The sequence below is a fragment of the Hibiscus syriacus genome, unplaced genomic scaffold (genome assembly GCF_006381635.1).
Source record: "Hibiscus syriacus cultivar Baekdansim isolate YM2019G1 unplaced genomic scaffold, ASM638163v2 tig00110482_pilon, whole genome shotgun sequence".
NCBI lineage: Eukaryota > Viridiplantae > Streptophyta > Magnoliopsida > Malvales > Malvaceae > Hibiscus > Hibiscus syriacus.
The window spans coordinates 2,813,303-2,837,407 of NW_024062758.1; the positions used below are offsets into that span (position 1 = coordinate 2,813,303).

The 24,105-nt window shown below is 32.7% G+C and overlaps 1 protein-coding gene and 1 pseudogene across 1 annotated transcript in view; one reads left to right on the forward strand and one right to left on the reverse strand.

The window, feature by feature from the left end:
* Positions 1-16,068, forward strand: part of LOC120128962 (GDSL esterase/lipase CPRD49-like) — a 33,296-nt gene extending 17,228 nt beyond the window's left edge. Inside the window, exons 4-9 of the mRNA XM_039146565.1 lie at positions 13,326-13,440; positions 14,158-14,235; positions 14,542-14,682; positions 14,957-15,033; positions 15,122-15,271; positions 15,723-16,068. Coding sequence (XP_039002496.1) covers positions 13,330-13,440; positions 14,158-14,235; positions 14,542-14,682; positions 14,957-15,033; positions 15,122-15,271; positions 15,723-15,936 — 771 coding nt within the window. The 5' untranslated portion in view covers positions 13,326-13,329 and the 3' untranslated portion in view covers positions 15,937-16,068. The remainder of the gene's footprint in view (positions 1-13,325; positions 13,441-14,157; positions 14,236-14,541; positions 14,683-14,956; positions 15,034-15,121; positions 15,272-15,722) is intronic.
* A 2,108-nt stretch (positions 16,069-18,176) lies between these two features.
* On the reverse strand, positions 18,177-21,186 carry LOC120129004 (annotated as a pseudogene).
* Between the last annotated feature and the right edge of the window lie 2,919 nt (positions 21,187-24,105).

Here is a 24,105-nt window from a genome sequence, read left to right on the forward strand (position 1 = left end):
GGTAGAGAGGAGGAGAACGGTGGCAAGGGAAAGAGTTTAAGGGTTTGAGAAAAATAAGAAGAAACAAGGTTTTTATTCAAAAACCCGACGGATGCATCGATGCATGGCCTTGTGCATCGATGCACATTCAAGGAGTGCATCGGTGCATCTTCATGATGTATCAATGCACATTCAAAGGGATGCATTGATGCACTTTTATAATGTATCAATGCATGATGCACAAAAATGTCAAAAATTCGTTTTAAACTTTTAAAATGCTAAATTATTTATCTCTAGTGGTATTGGCAACTCATATATTGAAAATTAATCATGTTCAATCAATCAATTTTATCCTTAAACATTATTTGAACATATAATTAATTCTCACTAAGAATCATAAACTCCCCCTAACTAATAGCAAGAATGCAATCAAAAGTGTTATTTTAAACATTTTTCATTTCTAATTAAAAGTGCTAAAATTATTTTAAACATTAAGAGAATATAGGTCAGTTAAACCTAATTCTCTCCTAAGTGTCCAAAATCTTTCTTTATCTAAAGGTTTTGTAAAAATATCCACTAATTGGTGCAAAGTATCAACAAATTCTAGAACTACATCTTCTTTAGCGACATGGTCTCTAATGAAGTGATGTCTAATTTCAATATGTTTAGTTCTAGAGTGTTGGATGAGATTTTTACTGAGACAAATAGCACTAGCATTGTCACACTTGATAGGAATGGTACTTACTTCAATTCCATAATAAAAAAAGTTGTTGTTTCATCCATAAAACTTGTGCACAATAACTCCCGGCTGAAATGTATTCCGCTTCAGTGGTAGATAATGCAAAACAATTTTGTTTCTTTGAAAACCAAGAAATTAGCATATTTCCTAGGAATTGGCAAGTACCGGAGGTGTTTTTCCTATCTAATTTGCATCCTCTATAATCCGCATATGAGAAAGCATATAAGCTAAAACTAGAGTCTCTAGGATACCAAAGTCTTAAACTATGAGTGTCTTTAAGGTACCTAAAGATCCTCTTAACAACTAGTAAATGTGATTCCTTAGGGCATGATTGAAATCTAGCACATAAGCAAACACTAAACATAATGTCAGGTCTACTTGCGGTTAGATAAAGCAAAGAGCCAATCATTGACCTATATAATTTAACATACACACATTTACCTCCTTCATCTATGTTAAGCTTTGTAGAAGAGCTCATTGGAGTTACATGAGGTTTCCCATTTTCCAGTCCAATCTTCTTGAGCATATCTTTGACGTACTTAGCTTGATTGATGAGTATGCCATCTTTTCTTTGCTTGATTTGGAGTCCCAAGAAAAATGAGAGCTCCCCCATCATGCTCATCTCGAATTCACTTTGCATTAGCTTAGAAAATTCTTGGCAAAGAACATAATTACTAGAACCAAATATTATATCATCAACATAAATTTGAACTACTAATAAATCTTTACCTTTATGCTTCAAAAACAATGTAGTGTCAACCTTCCCTTTTGAAAAACCTTTTTCAATTAAAAAATTTGACAATATTTCATACCAAGCTCTAGGAGCTTGTTTTAAACCATAAAGCGCTTTTGTCAATTTAAGAACATGATTTGGAAATTTTGAATCTTCAAAACCAGAAGGTTGTTCCACATACACTTCTTCTTTTATAAAACCATTTAAAAATGCACTTTTAACATCCATTTGATATAATTTAAATTCATGAAAACATGAAAATGCTAATAACATTCTAATTGCTTCCATCCTAGCTACGGGAGCATATGTTTCATCATAGTCTATACCCTCTTCTTGAGTATACCCTTGAGCAACAAGTCTAGCCTTGTTTCTAACTATATTACCACTTTCATCAAGCTTATTCCTAAATACCCATCTAGTACCTACAGTAGATTTATTACTAGGCCTTTCAACTAATATCCATATTTTACTCTTCTCAAATTGATTTAACTCTTCTTGCATAGCCATAATCCAATGTTCATCATTTAATGCTTTTTTGATGTTCTTAGGCTCTATGCATGAAATAAATGCAACATAATTACATATATTTCTAAGAGAAGATCGAGTTGTTACCCCTTTGGATGGATCACCTATAATCTCACCATCATTGACATAGTTGTACTCTCTTAGGTAAGATACTTCCCTTTCTTCAATGGTTGGATTCTCGAGGGAATCATGAGTTTCCTCATCTTTCGTTTCTTCCTTTGATAATGATTCTCCAACGTCATGTCTAACGTCTTTTACTTGTACAATACCTACATCATCATTAACACAAGAATCCTTCATCGAAAGGGGATTATCATCGAAAACAACATGTGTAGACTCTTCTACAACTAAAATTCTTTTATTAAATACCCGATAAGCTTTAGAATTTAATGAATAACCCAGAAAAATTCCTTCATCACTTTTAACATCAAATTTGCCAAGATTTTCTTTACCGTTGTTTAAAACAAAACATTTACATCCAAAAGGATGAAAATAACTAATGTTAGGCTTTTTATTTTTGAAAATTTCATATGGAGTTTTCTTTAAAATTGGCATAATCATTACTCGATTTACAACATAACAAGCGGTATTTGTGGATTCCACCCAAAAATATTTTGGCAAATTATTTTCACAAAACATGGTTTTAGACATTTCTTCTAAAGTTTGATTTTTCCTCTCAACAACTCTATTTTGTTGAGGAGTTCTAGGTGCTGAAAAATTATGGCTAATACCATTAGAATTACAAAACTCAATAAATCAAAGATTTTCAAATTCAGTGTCATGATCACTCCTAACACTATTTATAGAGTAACCTTTTTCGTTTTTGATTATTTTTGAAAATGTGATGAAATTTTCTAATGTTTCATCTTTAGTACTTAAGAATATAACCCAAGTACATCTAGAATAGTCATCTAATAAGACAAATGCATAATGTTTTCCATCTAAGCTAGTAGTTCTAGTTGGCCCAAAAAGATCTAAATGGATCAATTGTAAAACTCTATTAGTTGATACATATTAATGGATTTAAAAGAAACTCGCTTTTGTTTTCCTTTAGCACAAGCATCTTAGATTTTATCATTATCAAATTTTAGTTTAGGAAACCCTCTTACTAAGTCTCCTTGAATTAACCGTTGTAAAACACTCATACTAACATGTCCTAGTCTCCTATGTCATAACCAACTATCATGTTCATCTTTAGCAACTAGGTACAAATTAGTCATGTCAATAGAATCTAAATGCACCATGTATATGTTTCATATTCTATGACCAATAAGCATAATCCAATTAGATGCAATGCCAATAACTTTACAACCATTAGTTTCAAATATAACATTGAATCCCTTATCGCATAATTGACTAATACTCAATAGATTATGCTTTAATCCATTCATATATAAAACATTTTTAATTTGTATGGAAGAGATATTACCTATAATACATATACCTTCAATGTGACCTTTTGAATTATCACCAAAAGTCACTTCTCCTCCATTTTTTGCGTTAAGCTCAATGAACCGGCTTTTGTCTCCGATCATGTGTCTTGAGCATCCACTATCAAGGTACCATGAGTTTGGATTTGTTTCCCGTGCCTTGTAGCAATGCTCATTTTCCTACAATCATAGATTAATTTCTGATTTTTGGTACCCAAATTATTTTGGGTCCATATTCATTAGTTTCTAAAATTCTAGTCCCCTTAGGTATCCATTTATGTAGGATATCTTTAACTTTAGTAGTAATGAGTCCTTTAGGAACCCATATACTTCTAATGATTTTACCATTTGAGGTTCCTTAAGGACCTCTATGATTGTAATTTCTAAAACTTTTTCTAACAAAGTTGGATTTTGAATTTTCACCTTTTTCAAAACGTTTTGATCCAACTTTATTACAAGAAGTTTTAAGATCATCAATTTCTTTTTGATGATCATCATGAATTTTTGAAAGTAAGTTATGTAAATCAATATTTTTCTTTTCAAAATCATCAATTTTGATTTGCAAATCTTTAATCTTACTTTCAAGCTCATTGTTGGTTTTGGACATAAGATTATTTTCATTTTTCAATTTTGAAACATCATTTTTGTATTTTGAAAATAGAGTCTTATAATCCGAAGCAAACCCATTATAATCCTCTAATAACTTATCATAAGATAATTCATCTGAATCAAATGAGTTAGAGGTTACCTTAGAGTTTTCCCCAATGGTCATCAAACACAAGTTGGCTACTTCTTGTTCCACTTCATCGGAACCTTCTTCATCACTCAATGTAGCTACATGAGCCTTGTGTTTCTTCCTGAATTTACCCTTTTTCTTCAATTGAGGGCAATCATATTTGACATGCCCTGACTTTTTGCATTCGTAGCAAATAATCGGGTCTTTCTCCTTTGATTCGGTTTTGAAGCCTTCATTCCGTTTAAATTTTCTTCCTCGATTGGGCCTCATTAATTTTCTGAATTGTTTGGAAAATAATGTCATTTCCTCGTCATCATCATCTTCATCCGAATCACTCTCATCTTTTGTGGATTTGAGAGCAACTACAACGTTCTTTTTCGTCTCCTTCTCCTTTGGTGTCTCATCAATCTTATCGATGTCTACCTCATCTTCAACCATCATTTCATGTGTGAGGAGTGAGCCTATTAGATCTTCAAGTGTTAAGGACTTCAAGTTCTTAGCCTTGATGATTGTTGTCTTCTTTGATTGCCATGATTTTGGAAGGGAGTAAACTAACTTCCTCACAAGCTTTTCGTTTGGAATTATCTCTCCATATGATTTGAGACCATTGACAATCGTTGAAAATCTATCCGTCATAGCTTTGATATCTTCATTTGGTTTCATCCTGAAATTTTTATAGTTATGCGTTAGAAGACTAATTTTAGATTCGTTTACCTCGTCCGTGCCTTCATGAGTGACTTGTAGTTTATTCTATATCTCCTTGGTGGTTGTACATGATGAAACTCTTCCGTATTCATCTGGTCCAAGTGCACAAAATATTATATGGATGGCTTTGGAGTTGAGTTGAAACATTCTTGTCTCTCATTCACTCCACAATCTTGGATGAGTAAGAGGTTTGATGTATCCATCTTCTATGACGTTCCATGCTCCCATGTCACTAGCTTGAATGAAATACATCATTCTATTCTTCCAATAAGCATAGTTAGCTTCATTGAAGAAAGGTGGCTTATTGACGGGCATTGAATCGAGAACGAAGTCGGAGTTTGAAGCACTGGCCATTAATGACTTGAATATCGATGTAACTCTTCCCGGATCTACTCAAGAGGTGATTAAACCTTCAAATAAGTCAAGCTCTGATACCAATTTTTGAGTTAATCGATCGACGAATATAGCCAATAGGGGGTGAATTGGCAATTAAAATTTCTGTGGAAGCTTTTGCAGAAAATTGAAAGTAATTGCACAGTGATTTACAGTGGTTCGACTTTCTCAAACAAAGTCTACGCCCACTACCTTAACTATCCACACTAAGGATTTTCTAACAAATTCACTAATTTGTTCTTTCTTTTAAAGCCAAAGAGATAACCTTACAACACCCTCAAGAATATACCCCAATTTTTTATAACACTCTTTCTCAAAGAGAATAATACAAATTCGCAAACTTAATGAAAAACCTCACAAGGAAAATGTGTTTGCACAATTCTAGAACAAAGAAACGAAAACTCAAGAAATGAATACAATTGAGTACAAGTAGTGTTCTTGAAAGCAAAATGAATATTGAAAAATAGGCTTGAAATGCTCAAACTTGAGGTTTGATGCTTTCTCTTTGATTCTCTATTGATTCTTGTTTCTTGTTGTTTCTTGTTTTTGATCAATGGCTTCTAAGCTTGTTTAAATACTCCTTCAATTGATTAAGAACCTTGGGGATGATTAATAGAGTCAATAGAGCCATTATAAGTGTAAAAATAATTAATAAAATAGTTGGGAGCGTCTGGTGCATCGATGCATAAGGCTAGTGCATCGGTACACTATGTGCAAAATTCAAATATTTCGATCGTTGGACCCTTAGTGCATCAGTGCACTAAGAGTGCATCGATGCATAAAATGCATTCGATGTTTCAAACAATCCTGAGTGCATCGATGCATGGTCTGTGCATCGATGCATAAAATGCATTTGATGTTTTCATAAAACCTGAGTGCATCGATGCATGGCAGTGCATCGATGCATAATATGCATTCGATGTTCAATTTATTCAATGGTGCATCGATGCATGGATTGGTGCATCGGTACACTCCTTTGAAAAATTGATTTTAGGCTCGTTTTTTATTCGAAATACTTTGTGAAAATTGTTTAAAAAATATTTTAAGTATAAAACACAATTTTACACATTAGTAAGGATTGAAATTGAACTTTGAAAGACTTGGAGTAATATTTTGATATTCGAGTAATTAAATCGAATATACTTAGAAAATCATTTATAAAATCTTAAAATTCATTTAACTTAATTTGTTATATCGAAATATCAAAATGTTTTCAACATGGTCTCATTCACCCGCAACCGCATATTTTTTCGAAGATGCTTAAGTGTATTGCGATGCATCCCATAACCTCTAACCCAATTCGGTTGAGTCTCGGCTGAAGTACGAAATTGAGCATAGAAACTGAAACTAGCTTAAGATGCATAATAATACTCTTCAGCTGCAGATGTTGATCAAGTGGAAGAAGACGAAGACAATGATTTCTTCTTGAACTTAGACTTAGCGCATGTGGCCTGATGATGCTCACATTCTCCCCTCTCTTCCGATATTGTGAGATATAGTTTTTCATTTGCTTCGTAATGTCGGAGATAGGGAGAATAGTCAAGGTCCACCGGTGTAATGTCGAGACACAAGAGGAGTAATTGTTCACATTGATTCCATGCATCGATGTATATAGCGTGTTTTACCGACCAATTTTTGGTATATTTCCCACATGTATCAATTTTACGGAGCGCGACCATATCAACAATCTGCATAGGAATTGACTGATGTGACGCAAACTGTCGCATCACTCTATCAGTAGTGTATCACTCAACAATCTCATAATGCAATAACAACGTCACAACACACCATAACTGAGAGCCCTAAAAAAATCCCCTTGACAATAACTGGTTGATATCCTCATCAACATACGAAAGCCAAGAGAATTGTAAATATTAAATATCAAAATTATTATATATAAGGTTAAAAAGATTCAAAAAAAATAAAAATTATATGTCATACTGCATATCGACCGGCAATGTCAATCCTCATCCGTATATCTCGCGCAATGGCACCCGTCAACTTCGTCTCGGATATTTTATGAAGCCATCTAAAATTTTTAAAAATAAAAAATATTATAAAAAATAAAAAATAATTAAATTTATGAAATTAAAAAAATCGTAAAAAATTACTTTGCAGCCAAAGGAAACTCGATAGGGGCTGTTGTAATTGCCGTTATAAACGGGAATCGATACCAAGCCCATAACTGTAGCAGTATCAGGCAGCCAACGACATCGGATTTTCGACCTGGATGGAAAATTGAAGCCTTACAAAGCTCCTAATACATAAAGACTAAAATTGTCGAGTCCCAACTGGTATTACAGTACACAACGAATTATTCTAAATATTGCAGATGCTGAGTGTGTACCAAATTACTGGACTTATTCGGTAATAATACCCCTCCGATCAGTTGGAAAATATATGCTCGAGATGCGAAAATAACCTTCTCCTCGGTAGACTCGTCCGTCACTTGGAATTCTGATTCCAACCATGTTATTCGTACCAGAAAGTCGTCAATTACGTCGAATGGTGGCTATTTCCCCAAAACTTGGTAGGCCAACGATGTGGGGTCGTACATGTTCTGACTTACCATGAGGGCTCCATTCACAAGAACACCATGTTGGTAAGCGACGCCTTCCAAATTAATCATCATTTCACCACTCGAGAAGTGGAACGTGTGCGTCTCAGGCAGCCAACATTCAACTAGAGCCTCGATCAACGCCAGGTACAACTTGAAGCCACGCACTAATATGGTCGGAAATAGACCAGGTTGTTGCAGATATATCATGGTCTGTTGATGCGGCTCTCCGTATGTCATCCCGCGCTTATGAATATTCCATTCATCATCCGGTCGGAGTAGAATCGATGAAACATGAACATTATCCAGGAGCGACATATATTATCGGGTTGCCATTTTTTGATATTTTGACAAAATGTATGTTTTTTTTGTAATTTTTTAGATTCAGTGTTTGGTAAGAAACCAAAACCTCAAACCCTTATTTATAGCCTTACATTCAACGCTATAAAACGACTAGTTGGGAAAAATACCCATGTAGTCGTTAGACATGATCGTTGCCCATATAGTCGTTAGCCATGATTGTTGCCAATATAGTCGTTGACCAACGACTACTTTTTTGAATTTGAAGTAACTCTCGTGACGAGTTCCACACAATTTTTTAATTTATACTTCTTATTTTATTTTATTTTTGCAATTTAAAAATATGTTTTAAATGAGCTCATTACGCTATATGATAAGTCATTTTAATGATAATAAAATAATAGGCCACATGGAGCCCACTATAGAGAATATCGTAGTTTCCAAAATTAAATTTATGTTGGTCTAATACCCTAAATAATTAATCTGTTTGGGGTATTGGGCCCAAAAAACCCAATATTGGTCCATTAAGATCATGAATGGGCTAACCTAAAAACAACAACAGAAAAACGCTGCGTTTTGTCAGCTGGATGTGAAACCCCGAAAATATGGTCTGAAGTCGAATACAACAGAAGCGAAACGGAGCCTAAAAAAGATAAGTGAGTGATGTGAATTAAATGCTGTACTTGAACAGTGTAAGATGACGACCTAATTGTTCATGTACTTATTGTTGCTATAAATGAATAATATATTAAATTTTATAATTCGTGAATAAAAATATAATATATAAAGTAAAATAATAATAATTAATTATATAAAAATAATATTTTACATATAAATTTATTATTTTTGTGTGTGTTCATTTTGATTATTTGATACAAAAATAAAAAATATTTTCACGAGGTCAATACAATTAAGGATCATTGATGGGTATAAATTGATTTTTGATATTAAAAGTATTAAATAAATATATTTTTATTAAAAATATTTAAATATTTTTTATTAAACTGAGGTGATTATAAGAGTTGTACATATTATAAAGATTCTAATCCATTTAAATAGTTTGTCATTAATTTACACTCATCAAATGATCTTACATAAGTATATAACTTTTTAATTTACACGATTGATGATTCATACCTTAATTTTTATAGTTATTTACCTATTTTAATTTAAAATAATTGTAATCATTTTGTAATGAAATAAACATGAAATTAACTCTTATAAAATAAAAATTAAATTAACTCATACTATCAATTCAATTAAATGTTTAATGCATACGCAAGAAATGAAACGACGTTGCAGGTGAGGGTTTATGAATGGAACAAGTTGAGACATAGGAATGAAGCAAATTATGTCATTCTCTCCCATATTTTATTGGAGAGATAAGAGGGAAGTATTCAGGCAAAATAAGATCATAAACGCAGTCAGGTGAAACAGACGAATCAACCAGATTTTATTGCTTTCCTTTTGCGAATGTCCTAAAACCTTTTTCACTCATTAATCATGGCTGATTTTGCTAGTTGACTTCTATTAAAACTATATATATTTTTTATTAATATTAAAGGTCTTATTTCCAAGGTATACACCGTATAGTGGCACCGATATATTGGTTTGATAATTATTTGGTATACACCGTATAGTGGCACCGATATATTGGTAAAAGAGAGGGATATTTTTTTTTTAACAATGATAATTGAATTTTATTAATAAAATAGGAGGAGCAAAAATTACAATGTATTTAAAGAGAAAATTAGAGATAATAGTCACAAAAAAACTCATATAATAAAATTAAAATATTAAGCCAAAAGATACGAAGAGAATGAAACTTTTCAAACATCAAAACAATCCAGTAACATTCATAAAATTATTTATCTCTGTCAAACGAGACGTTTTACGATGTGATAAAGGAGTGGTGAGCGAACCAAACAATTTGACAGACTGCTTCGCTACACAATTATGAATATATCGACAAACGACTATTTAAAAAAAGGGCTATAACAATATATGACCACCCACAAACCAATCAAAAAACAAATGTCGTGAGGATCTTTGTAGAAGCACTAACACAACTGTAGAAGTATGCGAAAAACTTAACGAAAATCATAAATAACGTGCCACAAGAGCTGAGAAAAAGTGTCATAATAGTAGAAAAAAAGTGTCACAATGACAGATATTTTTATTTAAAAGTAAAAAAAAAAACTCAATAAAAAAATAAAGACATAATATGAAAAAGAATAAGAAAAAAAATCACCGACGATCGATAACTAATATTAAAATTGATATCACTGTCAATTAAATAAAAATTAAATAAATAAAAGACGACACAAAAATATTGCTAGAAAAAAATAGGTTAAAGAAAAGAGACAGAACAAGAATAATTGTTAGGCACTTTTAAAAGTGTCAAAAGAGAACGATATTTATAATTATAGTTTTAAAATTCTTAGAATTTTATTTATTTATTTTAAACTATAGTTTAAGAACATATAACATATGTTAAAGGAGTTAAGTTATAATTACAAATACAAGTTGCATAGGGACACAGTTAGGGGCTAGTTAGGGATGACAACGAGTGGGGTTTTTGACAAATTTAATATGATTCGAAAAATATATATTATTCACTTGATTTTAATTTAATTTTTAGAATATAAATTTGATCAGATTTGATATAAAATAAGAATTTAATTAAAAAAATAATATTTTAAAAAAATTATATTATTATTTTCATGTCGAATAGAAATTTTTACCTCATCCCATCCCATCCTACCTTATCCTATCCTACCCTACCCTACCCTACTATATCTAAACTCAAAATATTTTTAAAAAATCTAACCTTATCAAATCAAATTTGATTGAAACCCATCAAATCAGATATATTTTAGACTCTAAAACTTAAAATATATATGATTTACATTTTTCTATATACGATAATATTATATATATTGCTAAAGGGCTGCATTAATGGTGGAGCAAAATTTGGTAGCCAGTTTGGTGGGTTATTTACCGAGATGACTACCGATTGCGGACCCTCACATTTAGCCTCTGCTTACGAGATTTCATCTTTCCCATCCTTTGCCTACAATACCCACACTATTAAATTTATGAAATGATATTAATAGTAACATAAAATATTATTATTTTTAATAATATTAAATCTAGATAATTATTTTTTAGAATATACATACTATCAATAATTAATAAAAATTCTAAATAAATATTAATGTATAATCACCTTAAAATAATAAAGAAGACACTCACAGTAGTTTTATTATAAATTTTTTCCAAAATTTTGGTGGCTTATATTTTATATATTTGCAATTGATACTAAAAATTATCTTAACCAGCTTTAGCGATAAATATTTACCAAAAACAGAAATTTGAACCATAATTTTACTTTTCAACTACTCCAATTTTTTTATAGGGCGATGTGTTTGATTTTTAAACTGAAAAAGATAAAATCTAAATTTATCAAGTTAATTTTTCTAATTAAATATTAATTAAATTATTATTCATAAAAATTAGGCAGCCTAACTCAACTGTAGGTAGTAGATTAAACAGGGTCTTGGGGAGTGTCCACATGCTTAAATTGTCGATACAATATTAGTTTAAGTTTGTTAGAGATTGTTGTTAGGCTTATATATAGGAACCGAATCGAATGTTTAGCAAATCATTTGTGAATTGTTCGGTTAGAAGTTTGTTTATTTATTAAATGAATAAATATGAATAATATTTTATGTTCATATAATTAAATGAATGAACACAAACAAATTATAGTTTTCTCATTTACGTTCGTGAACGCTCGATAATTTGTTCGTTTATCTTCTTTTGTTTATATCAGTCCAATCTCTAAGCTTGTTTGAAATATTAAGACTTAATTTTAATTTTAAACTCATTAATATTTTAAAACTCAATTAATTTTAAACTCAAATTAAAACACGCAAATCAGTTAAAAAAAATATAAATCCTAAAATTATTTGGAAAGAAAAAAAAAACTATTCTCAAATATAAACCCAGTTAATTTTATGTTTGTTCATTTGTTCGTTTGTGTTCGTTTATCATCTTAACGAATGAACATGAACGAAACACGAATAAGATAATTTTTTTTAATGAATGAACACAAACAAGAAATTTTGTTAGTTTAGTTGTTTTTATTCGTCCGTTTATTCGGTTAAAGTTAAACAAACATGAATATATTATCATTCGTGATCGTTAGGTTCGTCCGGCCCTAATTGTTGTATTATTTAAATTTTGTTATTTTAAAATTTATATTTTATTTGTATGATTTCAAACTTTAAAATTAAAGTCTCTATACTTTATATTTACTATTTAAAATTTAAAAATTAATCCTTATATTTCATTTTTATGAAATTGAGTTCTGTATTATTTTTTGAAAGATAAAAAATAAAAAATTTGATCACTCTCTTAATAGTAACTCGATAATCATAAGAAATGCAAAATATTTCTTTAGTCTCTTATATTTATAATTTTGTTATTTTTAGCCTTTAATCATTAAAATAAATAAATAAAATTAATTAAATAATACAATTCTCAATTATTTACATTATAGTTTTTAATGATCGAGTTAATAAAAAATAAAAGTAAGGAAACAAAATAATTATTATGTCGTTCTTTTATAGTTGTTAGAATAATTATGATTTTTTAAATCTAAAATAATATATTGACTTAATCTTAAAAACATATAAATTAAATTTAAATTTTAAAATAATATAGAGTTATAGGCAACTTTATCATATATTTTAAAAAATGTAGTTAATCGGTTAATCAGTTATATATTTAACTTAATATATATGTCGACATAGACCTACTTATTTGATGATATGGGTCAAACTAATTGAAAAAAGATATAAAATTTTGGAACTAATTTAAAAATAAAAATTAAATTCGTGGGTTGGTTTATGTATTAAACCTTTAAAAATGAACTGAGCAACTAACTTGCGTAACTTTATCCAATCTGAGGGGCCAATTTGAAAAATATCATCAAGTTTAGATACCAATTTGTGTATTAAACCATTTTTATCACCGCGAAAAAAGAGGTAAAAAAATCAAAGGAAAAAAAGGCGCGTGTAGTTGGTTTTCCAACTACCAAGCAGAGGTGAAACATGTATCGCCATAAATACAGGCACACCGCAGAGAAGCACTTGGGGAGCAAAAGGCTGTATAGGCTCCAATTTCATTGAAGGAAAAAAAAACGTTCTAAGAGAGAAAAGAAGAGAAATGGTGAGACCAGTTAGGCCCCAGTTCGTCCTGTTTGGATCATCCATTGTTCAACTTAGTTTCAGCAATGGTGGATGGGGTGCTATTCTTGCTGACGTCTATGCCCGCAAAGTATTTTCTTCCTTATTTCTGGGTTTTTCTTTCAGTGCATTTGTTGAGTTATTCGTCTCTGTTACTTGGCCCACTGTTTTTATTTTTAGATCTCAGATAAATGATAATCTGGGTCATTTGATTCTAAAGTAAAGATTTTATTTATTTATTTTTCATTTTTGAGGAGTGATCTGGTTCGTTTACTTTTTTTAATGCGTGATTTTGTTTGGTTATCAGGTCATTGAATGGTAGGATAGAAAAGAGAAACTAAATTTCTTTTCCCTTCTTTCTGCATATGAGGGAAACGTGGGAGGGAATTTAATGTGACTGATTAGTGTTCATTGATTAGTTTAATGCATTATAATTAGCAATTCTGCAAATTTGGATGAATTAAAGGAGGGGAATTCTGGATTGTTTGTAAAAATGCTTGCCCTGTGATTTAGAAACAGAATTACAAAATTTATGATGGTAATTGCGTTCCTGAAATTCAGCACTCAAATTATTTGGTCTCGTGTTGATCAAAATAAGAAGTTAATAACAGTTGAAAGTTTTTAACTATTCGATTATTTGCACTGAGACATGAAACTGTTGCTAGTACTGGGTGTATGATCTTATACCAGTTACTCCACTATGACAAATCTACTCTAATTTAATGTCGTGGAAGAAATTTCCAGTCTTATTGTATGTGTGTGGTTAATGTTCTGTGAGAATCATGCTTTATTTACCATCCTTCCGCAGGCTGACATACTTTTACGAGGATATTATGGATGGAATTCACGCCGCTCCCTAGAGGTGCTCGATCTTGTTTTTCCAAAGGTATTAAAGTTTTGATGATAGCTACTACATCGAACTTTTTGAAACTGTGATTGATATTTATGGAACAGCCATTTCTTGTAAAGAAGAGGATGCTGCTATTTATTATACTAATTGGTTCCTTTAATCTGTATTTTGAGTTTTTGGAAAATAGTAATCTAAGGTATTAGGGGAACCCTTTTTCTGTTCAGTCTGTGTATCATTATTGATCATACAATAGTTATTAGATTCCGAGTTCAGATTTGTAAGGTATAATCTTTTCAAAGTGATTTGAATTTAACACAGTAGTTCTGTTATTTCTTATTACAGGACGATTCTAATCAACCTTCATTGATAATTACTTATTTTGGCGGTAATGATTCGATGGGGCCTCATCCATCTGGCCTTGGCCCCCATGTTCCACTTCCCGAATATATAGACAACATGAGGAAAATAGCAATTCATCTCAAGGTATTTTCTAACTTCTCTGTTAGTTATTTATATGATTATGAAATGGAGACTAAGAAATGCCCCATCATATTTTCATGAATAAAAGATACAAAATCAACTGTCGGGTCGAATCAACAACGAGAAAATGGTTTTGAGCGCTTCAAAATTTCAGTTCTTCTGTTTGCTTGTCTTTTTAAGTGGCAGCGTTAAGCTCAACCTATCGGGTCTTTTCACTGTCTGACAGTAACATGCAATGCTCATTCGATTTTCTCTTCTGTTTTCTCTCTGAAACTAGAGCCTTTCGGATTCAACGCGCCTCATTTTTCTTACTTGTCCTCCTGTTGATGAAGAAAGAGTAAATAAGAACACAAGGTGATGTGATGGATGTTTTCTATGCCTTCTTTTCCACCTAATATCTTATTGCAAATTGTCAATCTAAGACGTCACTTCGGTAAATCAGTCAATATTTAAGCCACCTTGTTCGAACAAACGAGTTATGCCGGACTTATTCTGAAGCTTGTATCCAGCTCTGCCAGGAATTGGATATAAAGGTGGTTGATCTTTTCACTGCTATTCAACAAAGAGATAATTGGAAAACCGATTGCTTCACGTAAGTTTTCCTGTCTACAATTTAATCTTATATTTTTTCTGACGCAATCACAATTTCGAAGTTCATTGGCTTTTTTTGTGTATCATCATCCATGTGCTTTTATTTTCCGTGCTGTCTTTTTCCCTTCCTGCCAACTACTTTAGGGAATCGTTATCTTTTGGTATGGCAGTTTCTTGTCCACCTGTGTTCTATAGTTCTGAAACTTCAGTTTTTCCTTATTAACACGAATAGTCTTATTCAATTGCGGTCCAAAGAAGAACGAGAGACTGAAAAATGAAGCTTATGGTGCTCGAGCATAAATCACAGTGAGACTAGAATCAAACTGTAATTGTAGTGTAGTGAGAGTTGGCTTGTTTCTCTGAAAGTTCATCCTTTAATTTATTTTGCAGTCAACTAACTGTAATGATTTTGATCTCGAAACCGAATTTGTCAAATATATTATTTTCAACAGAGATGGAGTTCATCTCTCAGCTGAGGGGAGCAAAATAGTGGTGGCGGAGATACTGAAAGTACTGAAAGAAGCTGAGTGGAAGCCATCTCTGCACTGGAAATCCATGCCGACTGAATTCTCAGATGACTCTCCTTATGATCTCGTTGCCGCTGATGGGAAAACAACGTTGAATCCGTCCGAATGGACATTTCACCGATCTATTCAGTGGGACTAGAGTTCAGAGGATCATCATCTCCAAATCACATGGAAATTAAATGATGATAAAGTTCTATAGATAAAATTAGGAAAGACCTGAGCTTTGAGTACTATGGTTAATTCTTGCAAAGCTATTGAGAGTTTAATTCAATCTAGTGCAGTATATAGAGGCACACATGCGCTCATGGTTGCAATTCAATTCCAACTAAATAAACGTAGAAACATCTATTTCAAGCTCGCTTTTGTTCATGATTAACACATTTTTACACACTAGCATTTTTCCACGATCAAAAGCTAAGATATATTAACAACAATTTTGCTGAAGGAAAACGACACCGTTTCTTCGAATCCATCTGACTAAAAGTTTCAACTAGTCCTTCGTATCATTAAAGTGCCAAGTCAATACAAGTATCAATTTAAAAATCAATATTATTAATTTAGAATATATAAACAAAAATCTTAATATATTCTCCTACATGAAAAGCAAATTAAGAGAGGATGTTTGTCTCAAACCCAAATTAAATCTCATCACAATCAAATATGAAACGTTTAAAAAAAAAATCAATATCTCGAGAAGAAAAACCATATCCAATCCCACCATTGTTTAATGGGATTCACACATTTCGCACAACTGGAAATGCTTGAGGGGTAGTTCCGTTGACAAAACCTGGCTGAATGAGTTGTTTTCATCAATGTGCAGAGATCATAATCATAAAGTTTCTTACTTTGTCACCACCTGTTTTTCTTGATTTTGCCAACACTTTCCACACTTGCACTAATGATTGAAATTATGGGCAAAGGAGGGCGTTATTAGTTTAAAACCCCCAAAAGAAAAATATCTCCATCGGCTATTTTTTTTTTATAGAAAATTACCTTTAAATTAATCACGTAAGATTATTTGATGAGCTTCATTCTTTGCAAAACGCAAGATTTAATATTAAACTTAAGAAAAAAATCTTACGTTATATAAAACACGAGGTCAATAAGAAATTTAATTTATCGACTATATTAAAATAAATTCACCTTTTGAGGGATGCGAGTGTGATTAACAGCTCGACGCATCTAAAAAACACACTTTAATCAAACTTAACAAAAATAATATTATAGGTAGTAGTTAATATAGGCATAGTAGAGTAGAGTGTTTAAGCTATGTTTGTTAGTAATGTGGAATGAATGCTAACATAAGTTCTTCTATATTTTTCTCAATGTAAGTTTTAATTTTATTTTTAACCATATATGAACTAAAATTAAATATTTTGATAAATTTATTTTAATTAAATTTAATTTTTATTAATATTAAAGATACAAGAAAATTTCAAGAAAGAAATTGCCAAAATTTATGTTAATAAAAATTAACTTTTAATAAAAACAATTAGACATATTATGACAAATTCTTTCATGGAATTTATTTGTATCTTTAATGTTAATAAAGTTAACTTTTAATTAAAATAAATTTATCAAAAATATTTAATTTTAACTCATATATAGTTTAATAAAAATTGACTCTAAATAAAAATAAATTTATTAAAATATTTAATTTAATATATAATTTAATAATAAAAGTTAATGAATTAAGTAAAAATATTTTTTAAAAATTACATGAAATAAAAGTTAGAAAAAGGTAGCAAGTTAACTTTTATCTCACATTACTAACAAACATAGCCTAAACATTCTACCATATCTTTATAAACTAACACCGTGTATTAATTTACATCTCTAGTCCTTATAGTGTTATTTTTGTCAAATTTAATTAAAGCATATTTTTTTAGATGTGCTTTACATGTAGGTTATCAACATAATGCGCTTTTTTATAGAAATTGAGTTTGTTGTGATATAACTTGACGAGAAATTAAAATTTTTCATTGATTTCGTTTTGCATAACGTGAGGTATTTTTTAAATAATAGCTCATGGAAGTATTTTTCTAACTAATTAATATTTTGGGTTTTCAAACTAATAACGCCTAGGTCACCGTCACTGTTCAACAATTTTTTTCCTTCATAATTGTATTGACCAGACACCCTAGTTGAATCAAAATCATTCTTCCCCAGTTTCCTTCAAATGAAGCTTTCTCAATTTTAAAAGGATTTTTTATTCATTTTTCATTGTGTTTGTCGGACCATTTGAGTTAATGGGTTTGACAGAATCTTGGGTACCCTTTTTAGTGTGAAATGAACCCAGTTGAAATTTGAATCCAAACCCAGAAATGAACACTCTGCTATCAATGTGCACAAACAGTTTCACTTGTGTATTTAGATGAACCACTGATAGAAAGAAAGAAACGATACAAAAAGGGAAAATTTTCAGTCTGAAACAAATGAAAATGCACCACTAGAGATGCTTCCATGGCTGCCATCACAAACACTCAATACCCTCTCCAAGTTAGAAACAATGTCACCAATTATGGGCCTTTCTTTGCCTTCTAAATTCACACAATGCATTGCTGCATATGCCATAAGCTCCACTGCTTCAGCTTCATTAAGCTCTGGTGCTCCAACCCTTGGGTCCAATACCTTAACCATTTCACCTGCAATAATTGCAGGCACTGCAAAATCCACTAGGGTTATTGGGGTGCCACCACTTTCATCATTCTTGAATATAGCTCTTTTCCCCGTTAGAAGTTCTAGCATCACAACTCCAAAGTCCATAGACATCACTCTTTGTTGTTAATGCGTTTAAGCCATAGTGCTCAGGGTCAATGTAACCGACCGTTCCAGCCGCCTTAATCTGCCTGTAATCGCGGTTGGATTCCGGATCCATCATGGAAAGTCCGAAATCGGAAACTCTTGCTGTCCAATTCGTATCAAGTACCATGTTGGAAGACTTTATATCCCTATGGATTATAGGTGGAATTGCATAATTGTGAAGATATTCGATTCCTCGGGCAGCATCAAACTCGATTCGGATCCTCATTTTCCATGAATTAATCAAACTACTACTTTTCTCGACGTTATTCTTATCATGTAAATGATCATACACTGCACCGTTCTTCATCTATTCGTAAACCAGAAGCCTTTCATCTTTCTCTTCACAATACCCAACAAGCCTAACCAGATGCTTATGATGAAGCCTTGACAAAAATGCCAATTCGGATTCGAATGCCGTCTCTTTCTCTTGGAATTTCTTGGTTTTTTGACAGTTTCACCTCTTTTAATGGCCACCTCGCGCAGGACGGAGCTTCCTTAGGGCCGAGGGCCCGCCCGGTTAATATTTGTATATTTAATATAATTTTATGAGAAGACTATCCAACTCAGTTGATAGAGTACAATGTTTTTAATTTTAAGGTCGTGGGATCGAGTCTTACGGAAGACATTTCATAATTCAGAGATCTTCTACGAAAGCTGCTCTTAACCTAGTGTTGGGGGCAACCTACTATCTTACCTCCCCTTATCCCATTACATATGGGAACAAAGGACATCCATTTTTTTTTTTGGTTTATATAAAAATAAATATTTAAATTTTAAAAAATATAAAATTTTTATTAAATATTTAATAAAGTAGTGGTCGAACTAAAAAATGATAGGTATGCGTTTTTAAATTTTTAGTCTAATTACAATTTAAGTCATTGTAAATTTAAATATTAGACAAATTAAAATTTATTTTTATAAATTTTAAGTTTTTTATTATAAATTTAAGGTAAATACAAGATAGTATATGTACAAAGACTTTCAACTATTTGACAATAAACGCTTATACCTCTACATACGTAATGTTTAAACTCGGGACCTTAAGGGTAACAAAAATCCCTTTAATCACTAAGGTCGATTGTTCATGCTGAATTTCGAATTTAAATACCTAATAAATCTTTATACTTTTATTAAATAATCTAATATTTCGATTATGTCAATATTTAATTTTGACTTCGTAGTTTACCTTCCCGAAGCTTCCCTTTGTAAACAATACCAAAGCTCCCGGCACCGATCTTGTTTTCGGGTAAGAAATCATTCGTAGCGGCAACAAGCTAGGCCAAGCTGAATTCCTCCGCTCTATCAGCATGTTTGGATGATGTTCCACTTATTTGACGCTTCATTGCTCTTGAGCTATGGCGTCTGATCGAAAATGACCTCGAAGAAGGACTGTTGTTTGATCCTGGACCACCACTGGAACCAGTTCTAGTGATTGTTGGCTGAACTGAGTTATGTACTTTCTTTCTCCCACAACAAACCACAGTCCAAAAACAGTAAATAATACTACAAATCCCCAGAGAAACTCCAACTGCTCCAACTATTACAAAAGACAATAACCATCTCCTCCATGGAGAGGACTGCTTCAAAACCTCCGGAGGTGGAGCCGGCGGCGGTAACGACAGTGGTGATGGGGTGTTGAAATTAAAACAAGGTGAAGGTTTACAAATGTTACCAGTTCCAAACCAAAGCTTACTTGATTGAGCGTATAATCCACACTCATTACAGGGGGATTGAACGCAAAGCCCTGGTAAAATCACAGCTCCCAAAGGTAACTCATTTGCATTTGAAGCTAACCCATAGTTTCCAGGCCACCCTGGACCCCAACAAACAATTGAAAAATTACTAGTGGTTAATCCACACGTAAAATTTAAGCCTGAAACAATGGATTCCAATTCGATTCCTTCGACGGTGGTCTCGTTTATGGAACTCCAACAAACAACTGTACCATTCGATCTCCTTATTGCACAGCTAAAATCTTCACCAAGAGCTAATCCAGAAGCAAAGTTTAAACCTTTGTTTAAAGGAACGTTTAATTGACCCTTTGAGTTATCGCCTTCACAAAGTAAAATCTCCAGCCGAGTTCACTCCACAAACATGGGAAAACCCAGCTTCGATATTCGAGACTGATAAGTTCCCGAATTGTTCTTCAATGTCTTTGCCTACTGAGTTACGTCCCCAACAAGTCATCCGATTGTTTTCGCTCAAAACAATCCCACATGAAAACCCAAACCCGGATGTGATTTTACCCATGGTGTAATTTCCAGGGGTAGCTCATCGGTGCTATTCTGATCATTTCCGACGGGTCTCCAGTAAGACACGTATGGCTTCGTATTCGTCGTCGCGCAGATTTTACCGTCGTCACGCAGATTTTACCATCGTCGATGGAGAGGGGTTGTAGCTAACTGGTGTTGTTATAGTACAGCCGTTTGGAGGGAAAAATTGGGGCTTTTGTTTCCCAGCAAAGGAGGGTGTAACCACTGGAACGGAGGGCGCAAATGCTTGTTTGACCACCGGCGAGAGTGGAGTAAGAGACGTTAGGGAGTATGGAGACAGCGAAGGAGGAAGCCTCGCCGACGCAGTAACAAATAATGTGTTAAGAAGCTAGTTATCAAGATTAGTTAGGAAGTTAGTTAAAGCTGTTAATAGCAGTTTAGTTGTTGATCAAAGTGTATAAATGCATTAATAGCTTGTACATATTACACACGCAATAAAAGAAGTATTAGTCAATACTGCACTTTCTTGTTTTCTTTGCTTGAAGAAATGTTAACATGGTATCAGAGGCCATAACCGGCGGTTGTTTCCGGTTAATTTCTTGCCGGTGAGCTGGTTTACTTGTTATCTTTCTGTTATTTGTTTCTGCACAAACATGGTCCAGCCGGAGACAACTCAGATCGACTACAATCATCCTCTTTATCTTCATCCTTCAGACACTTCGGGAACATTACTTGTTTCTCATCAGTTATCTAGTGTGGAAAATTATAATCTGTGGAGCAGATCTATGCGTATTGCTCTACTTGCCAAGAACAAGATTGGATTCGTGGATGGGACTTGCTCTCGTGAAGGTCTTTCTCCAGATCTTTTGGCACAGTGGGAGCGTTGCAATGCTATTGTGCTTTCATGGATCTTGAATACGGTTAGTCAAGAACTTTCTGCGGGAATAGTTTTTGCTTCAAATGCATCACGTGTTTGGGAAGATCTCAAAGAACGTTTTGACAAGATTGATGGATCACGCGTTTACTTTCTGCATCGAGAAATTGTTTCTCATTCTCAAGGTACGTCTTCCATTTCGGTGTATTACACATGCTTAAGGCTGCTTTGGGATGAATATGATTCTATTGCCCCATTTGCTACATGCAACTGTGAAGTTGTTGAGTTAATCGATTGACGGAATCGGCCAAGAGGGGGGTGAATTGACAATTAAAAATTTGGTGGAAGCTTTTGCAGAAAATTGAAAGTAATTGCACAGCGATTTAGAGTGGTTCGACTTTCTCAACCAAAGTCTACATCCACTACCTTAGCTATCCACACTAAGGATTTTTCACAAATTCACTCATTTGTTTTTCTTTTGAGGACAAAGAGTAACCATACAAACCCTCAAGAATTATACCCCAAATTCTTGAGAACACACTCTCTCAAAGAGAACAATACAAATTTGCAAACTTACAAGGAAATCCTCACAAGGTAGATTGTTTGCACAATTCTAGAACAAAGAAAAGAACACTTAAAAATTAATACAATTGAACACACTAAGTGTTCTTGAAAGAAAAATGAATATTGAATGAAAAAATAAGCTTGAAATGCTCAAACTTGAGGTTTGATGCTTTCTCTTTGATTCTCTCTTGATTCTAGTTGCTTGATGTTTCTTGTTATTGAGCAATGGCTTCTAAGCTTGCTTAAATACACCTTGAATCACTTCTGAATGTTGGGGATCATTAATGAAGTTATTGGAGCCGTTTAAGTGTGAAAACAATTAATACAACAACTTGAAGCGTGGGGGGAATCGATACCCCCTTATGGGGAATCGGTTCCCTAAGTGTAAAATTCAAATATTTCGACCGTTGAACAGTGGAGGGAATCGATACCCCCTGGGGGGAATCGGTTCCCTCCGAGCATTCAGTTTTTCTCAGAGCAAAACCATTCAAGGGGGAATCGGTATCCCCTTGGAGGGAATCGGTTCCCTTTGAGCAATCTGGAATTTTTGGCTTTGAAATGGTTTGAAATATTTTGTAAAATCGTTTTGAAATTATTTTAAGATTAAAACTTAATTTTACACTTGAGTAAGGATTTAAAATGAACTTTGAAATACTTTGAGTAATATTTTGATATTCGATTTAATATATCGAATATGATTAGAAAAACCTTTTTCAAAATTAAAATTCTTTTAATTTAATTTGTTATATCGAAACATCAAAATGTTTTCAACAATCTCCCCTTTTTGATATAACAAAATATTTTAAGATTTTCTAATTTCAAAATGAATTTTGATTTTGAAAAATATTACTCCCCCTTACTTTAACACTTTCTCGCCCTTTTTGTTAAATAAAAAAGACTCTATAAAAACGTTTTAAACAAGAATTGTGAAAAACGTAAGCCAATTGATTTATTAATATAAAGCTTAAGCTGCTAAGATCACAATCAAAAGAGAGGTTAGCCATTAGTTTCATAACCAATATTCATAAACAATGTGACATGGCAAAATTGGTCATATATTTTATCATGATGTAAATGATGCAATAATGAATAAATTTAACCACACCAAATATATAGAAATATAAGTTCAAACCATCCATAAATCCAAACAAATTCAAAGTCAATCAATCCACAAATTCAAACATTCCAAAATATTCAAAAATGTTAAAACAATAAACTTTAAGTTCAAAGTACTAAAGCATAACACATAATCAAACATCCGTAGGAGGATCGGTAGGAGGAAAATGAGCTCGCATAACAGCCATCTCATGTGAGAGTGCATCAATGCGTTCATTCATAGAAGCGTTGTTTGTGCGCATCTCCCGGAGAATTTCCAATTGTTGAGCTCCCATTGTGGATAAATGAGATTCTATGAAAGTAAAGCGAGAATCCATGGAAGCATATCGGAAATTGAATGTCTCCATAAAGGATCGAAAGTATGGAGGCATTTGATCCTCTGGTTGTGCTTGTTCCTCTGCTCGTGCTTGTTCCTCGTGCTGTTCTGGTTCATCGTCGGAGTCGTCAACTTCATGCGGTTGCTCACCGGTACGAACCCAAAGACCAGTTTCTTCATTGATCTTCCATCCCGATTTAGTTAATGAGAATAGATTCATTTGGTTTTTGAGGGGAAAGGAAGCATCAAGACATACTCTAAGCCCATCCTTCTTAAACAGATTACTAAGAATACAACCGTAAACTAAAGAAGAACACAATTTCTTATTGGGAACAAGATTTACGGTTTCGATAAGTTCAACAAAAATAATCTGTGGAAGGTTAATTTTGTGATTATTTTGGACACAATGAAGCCAAAATA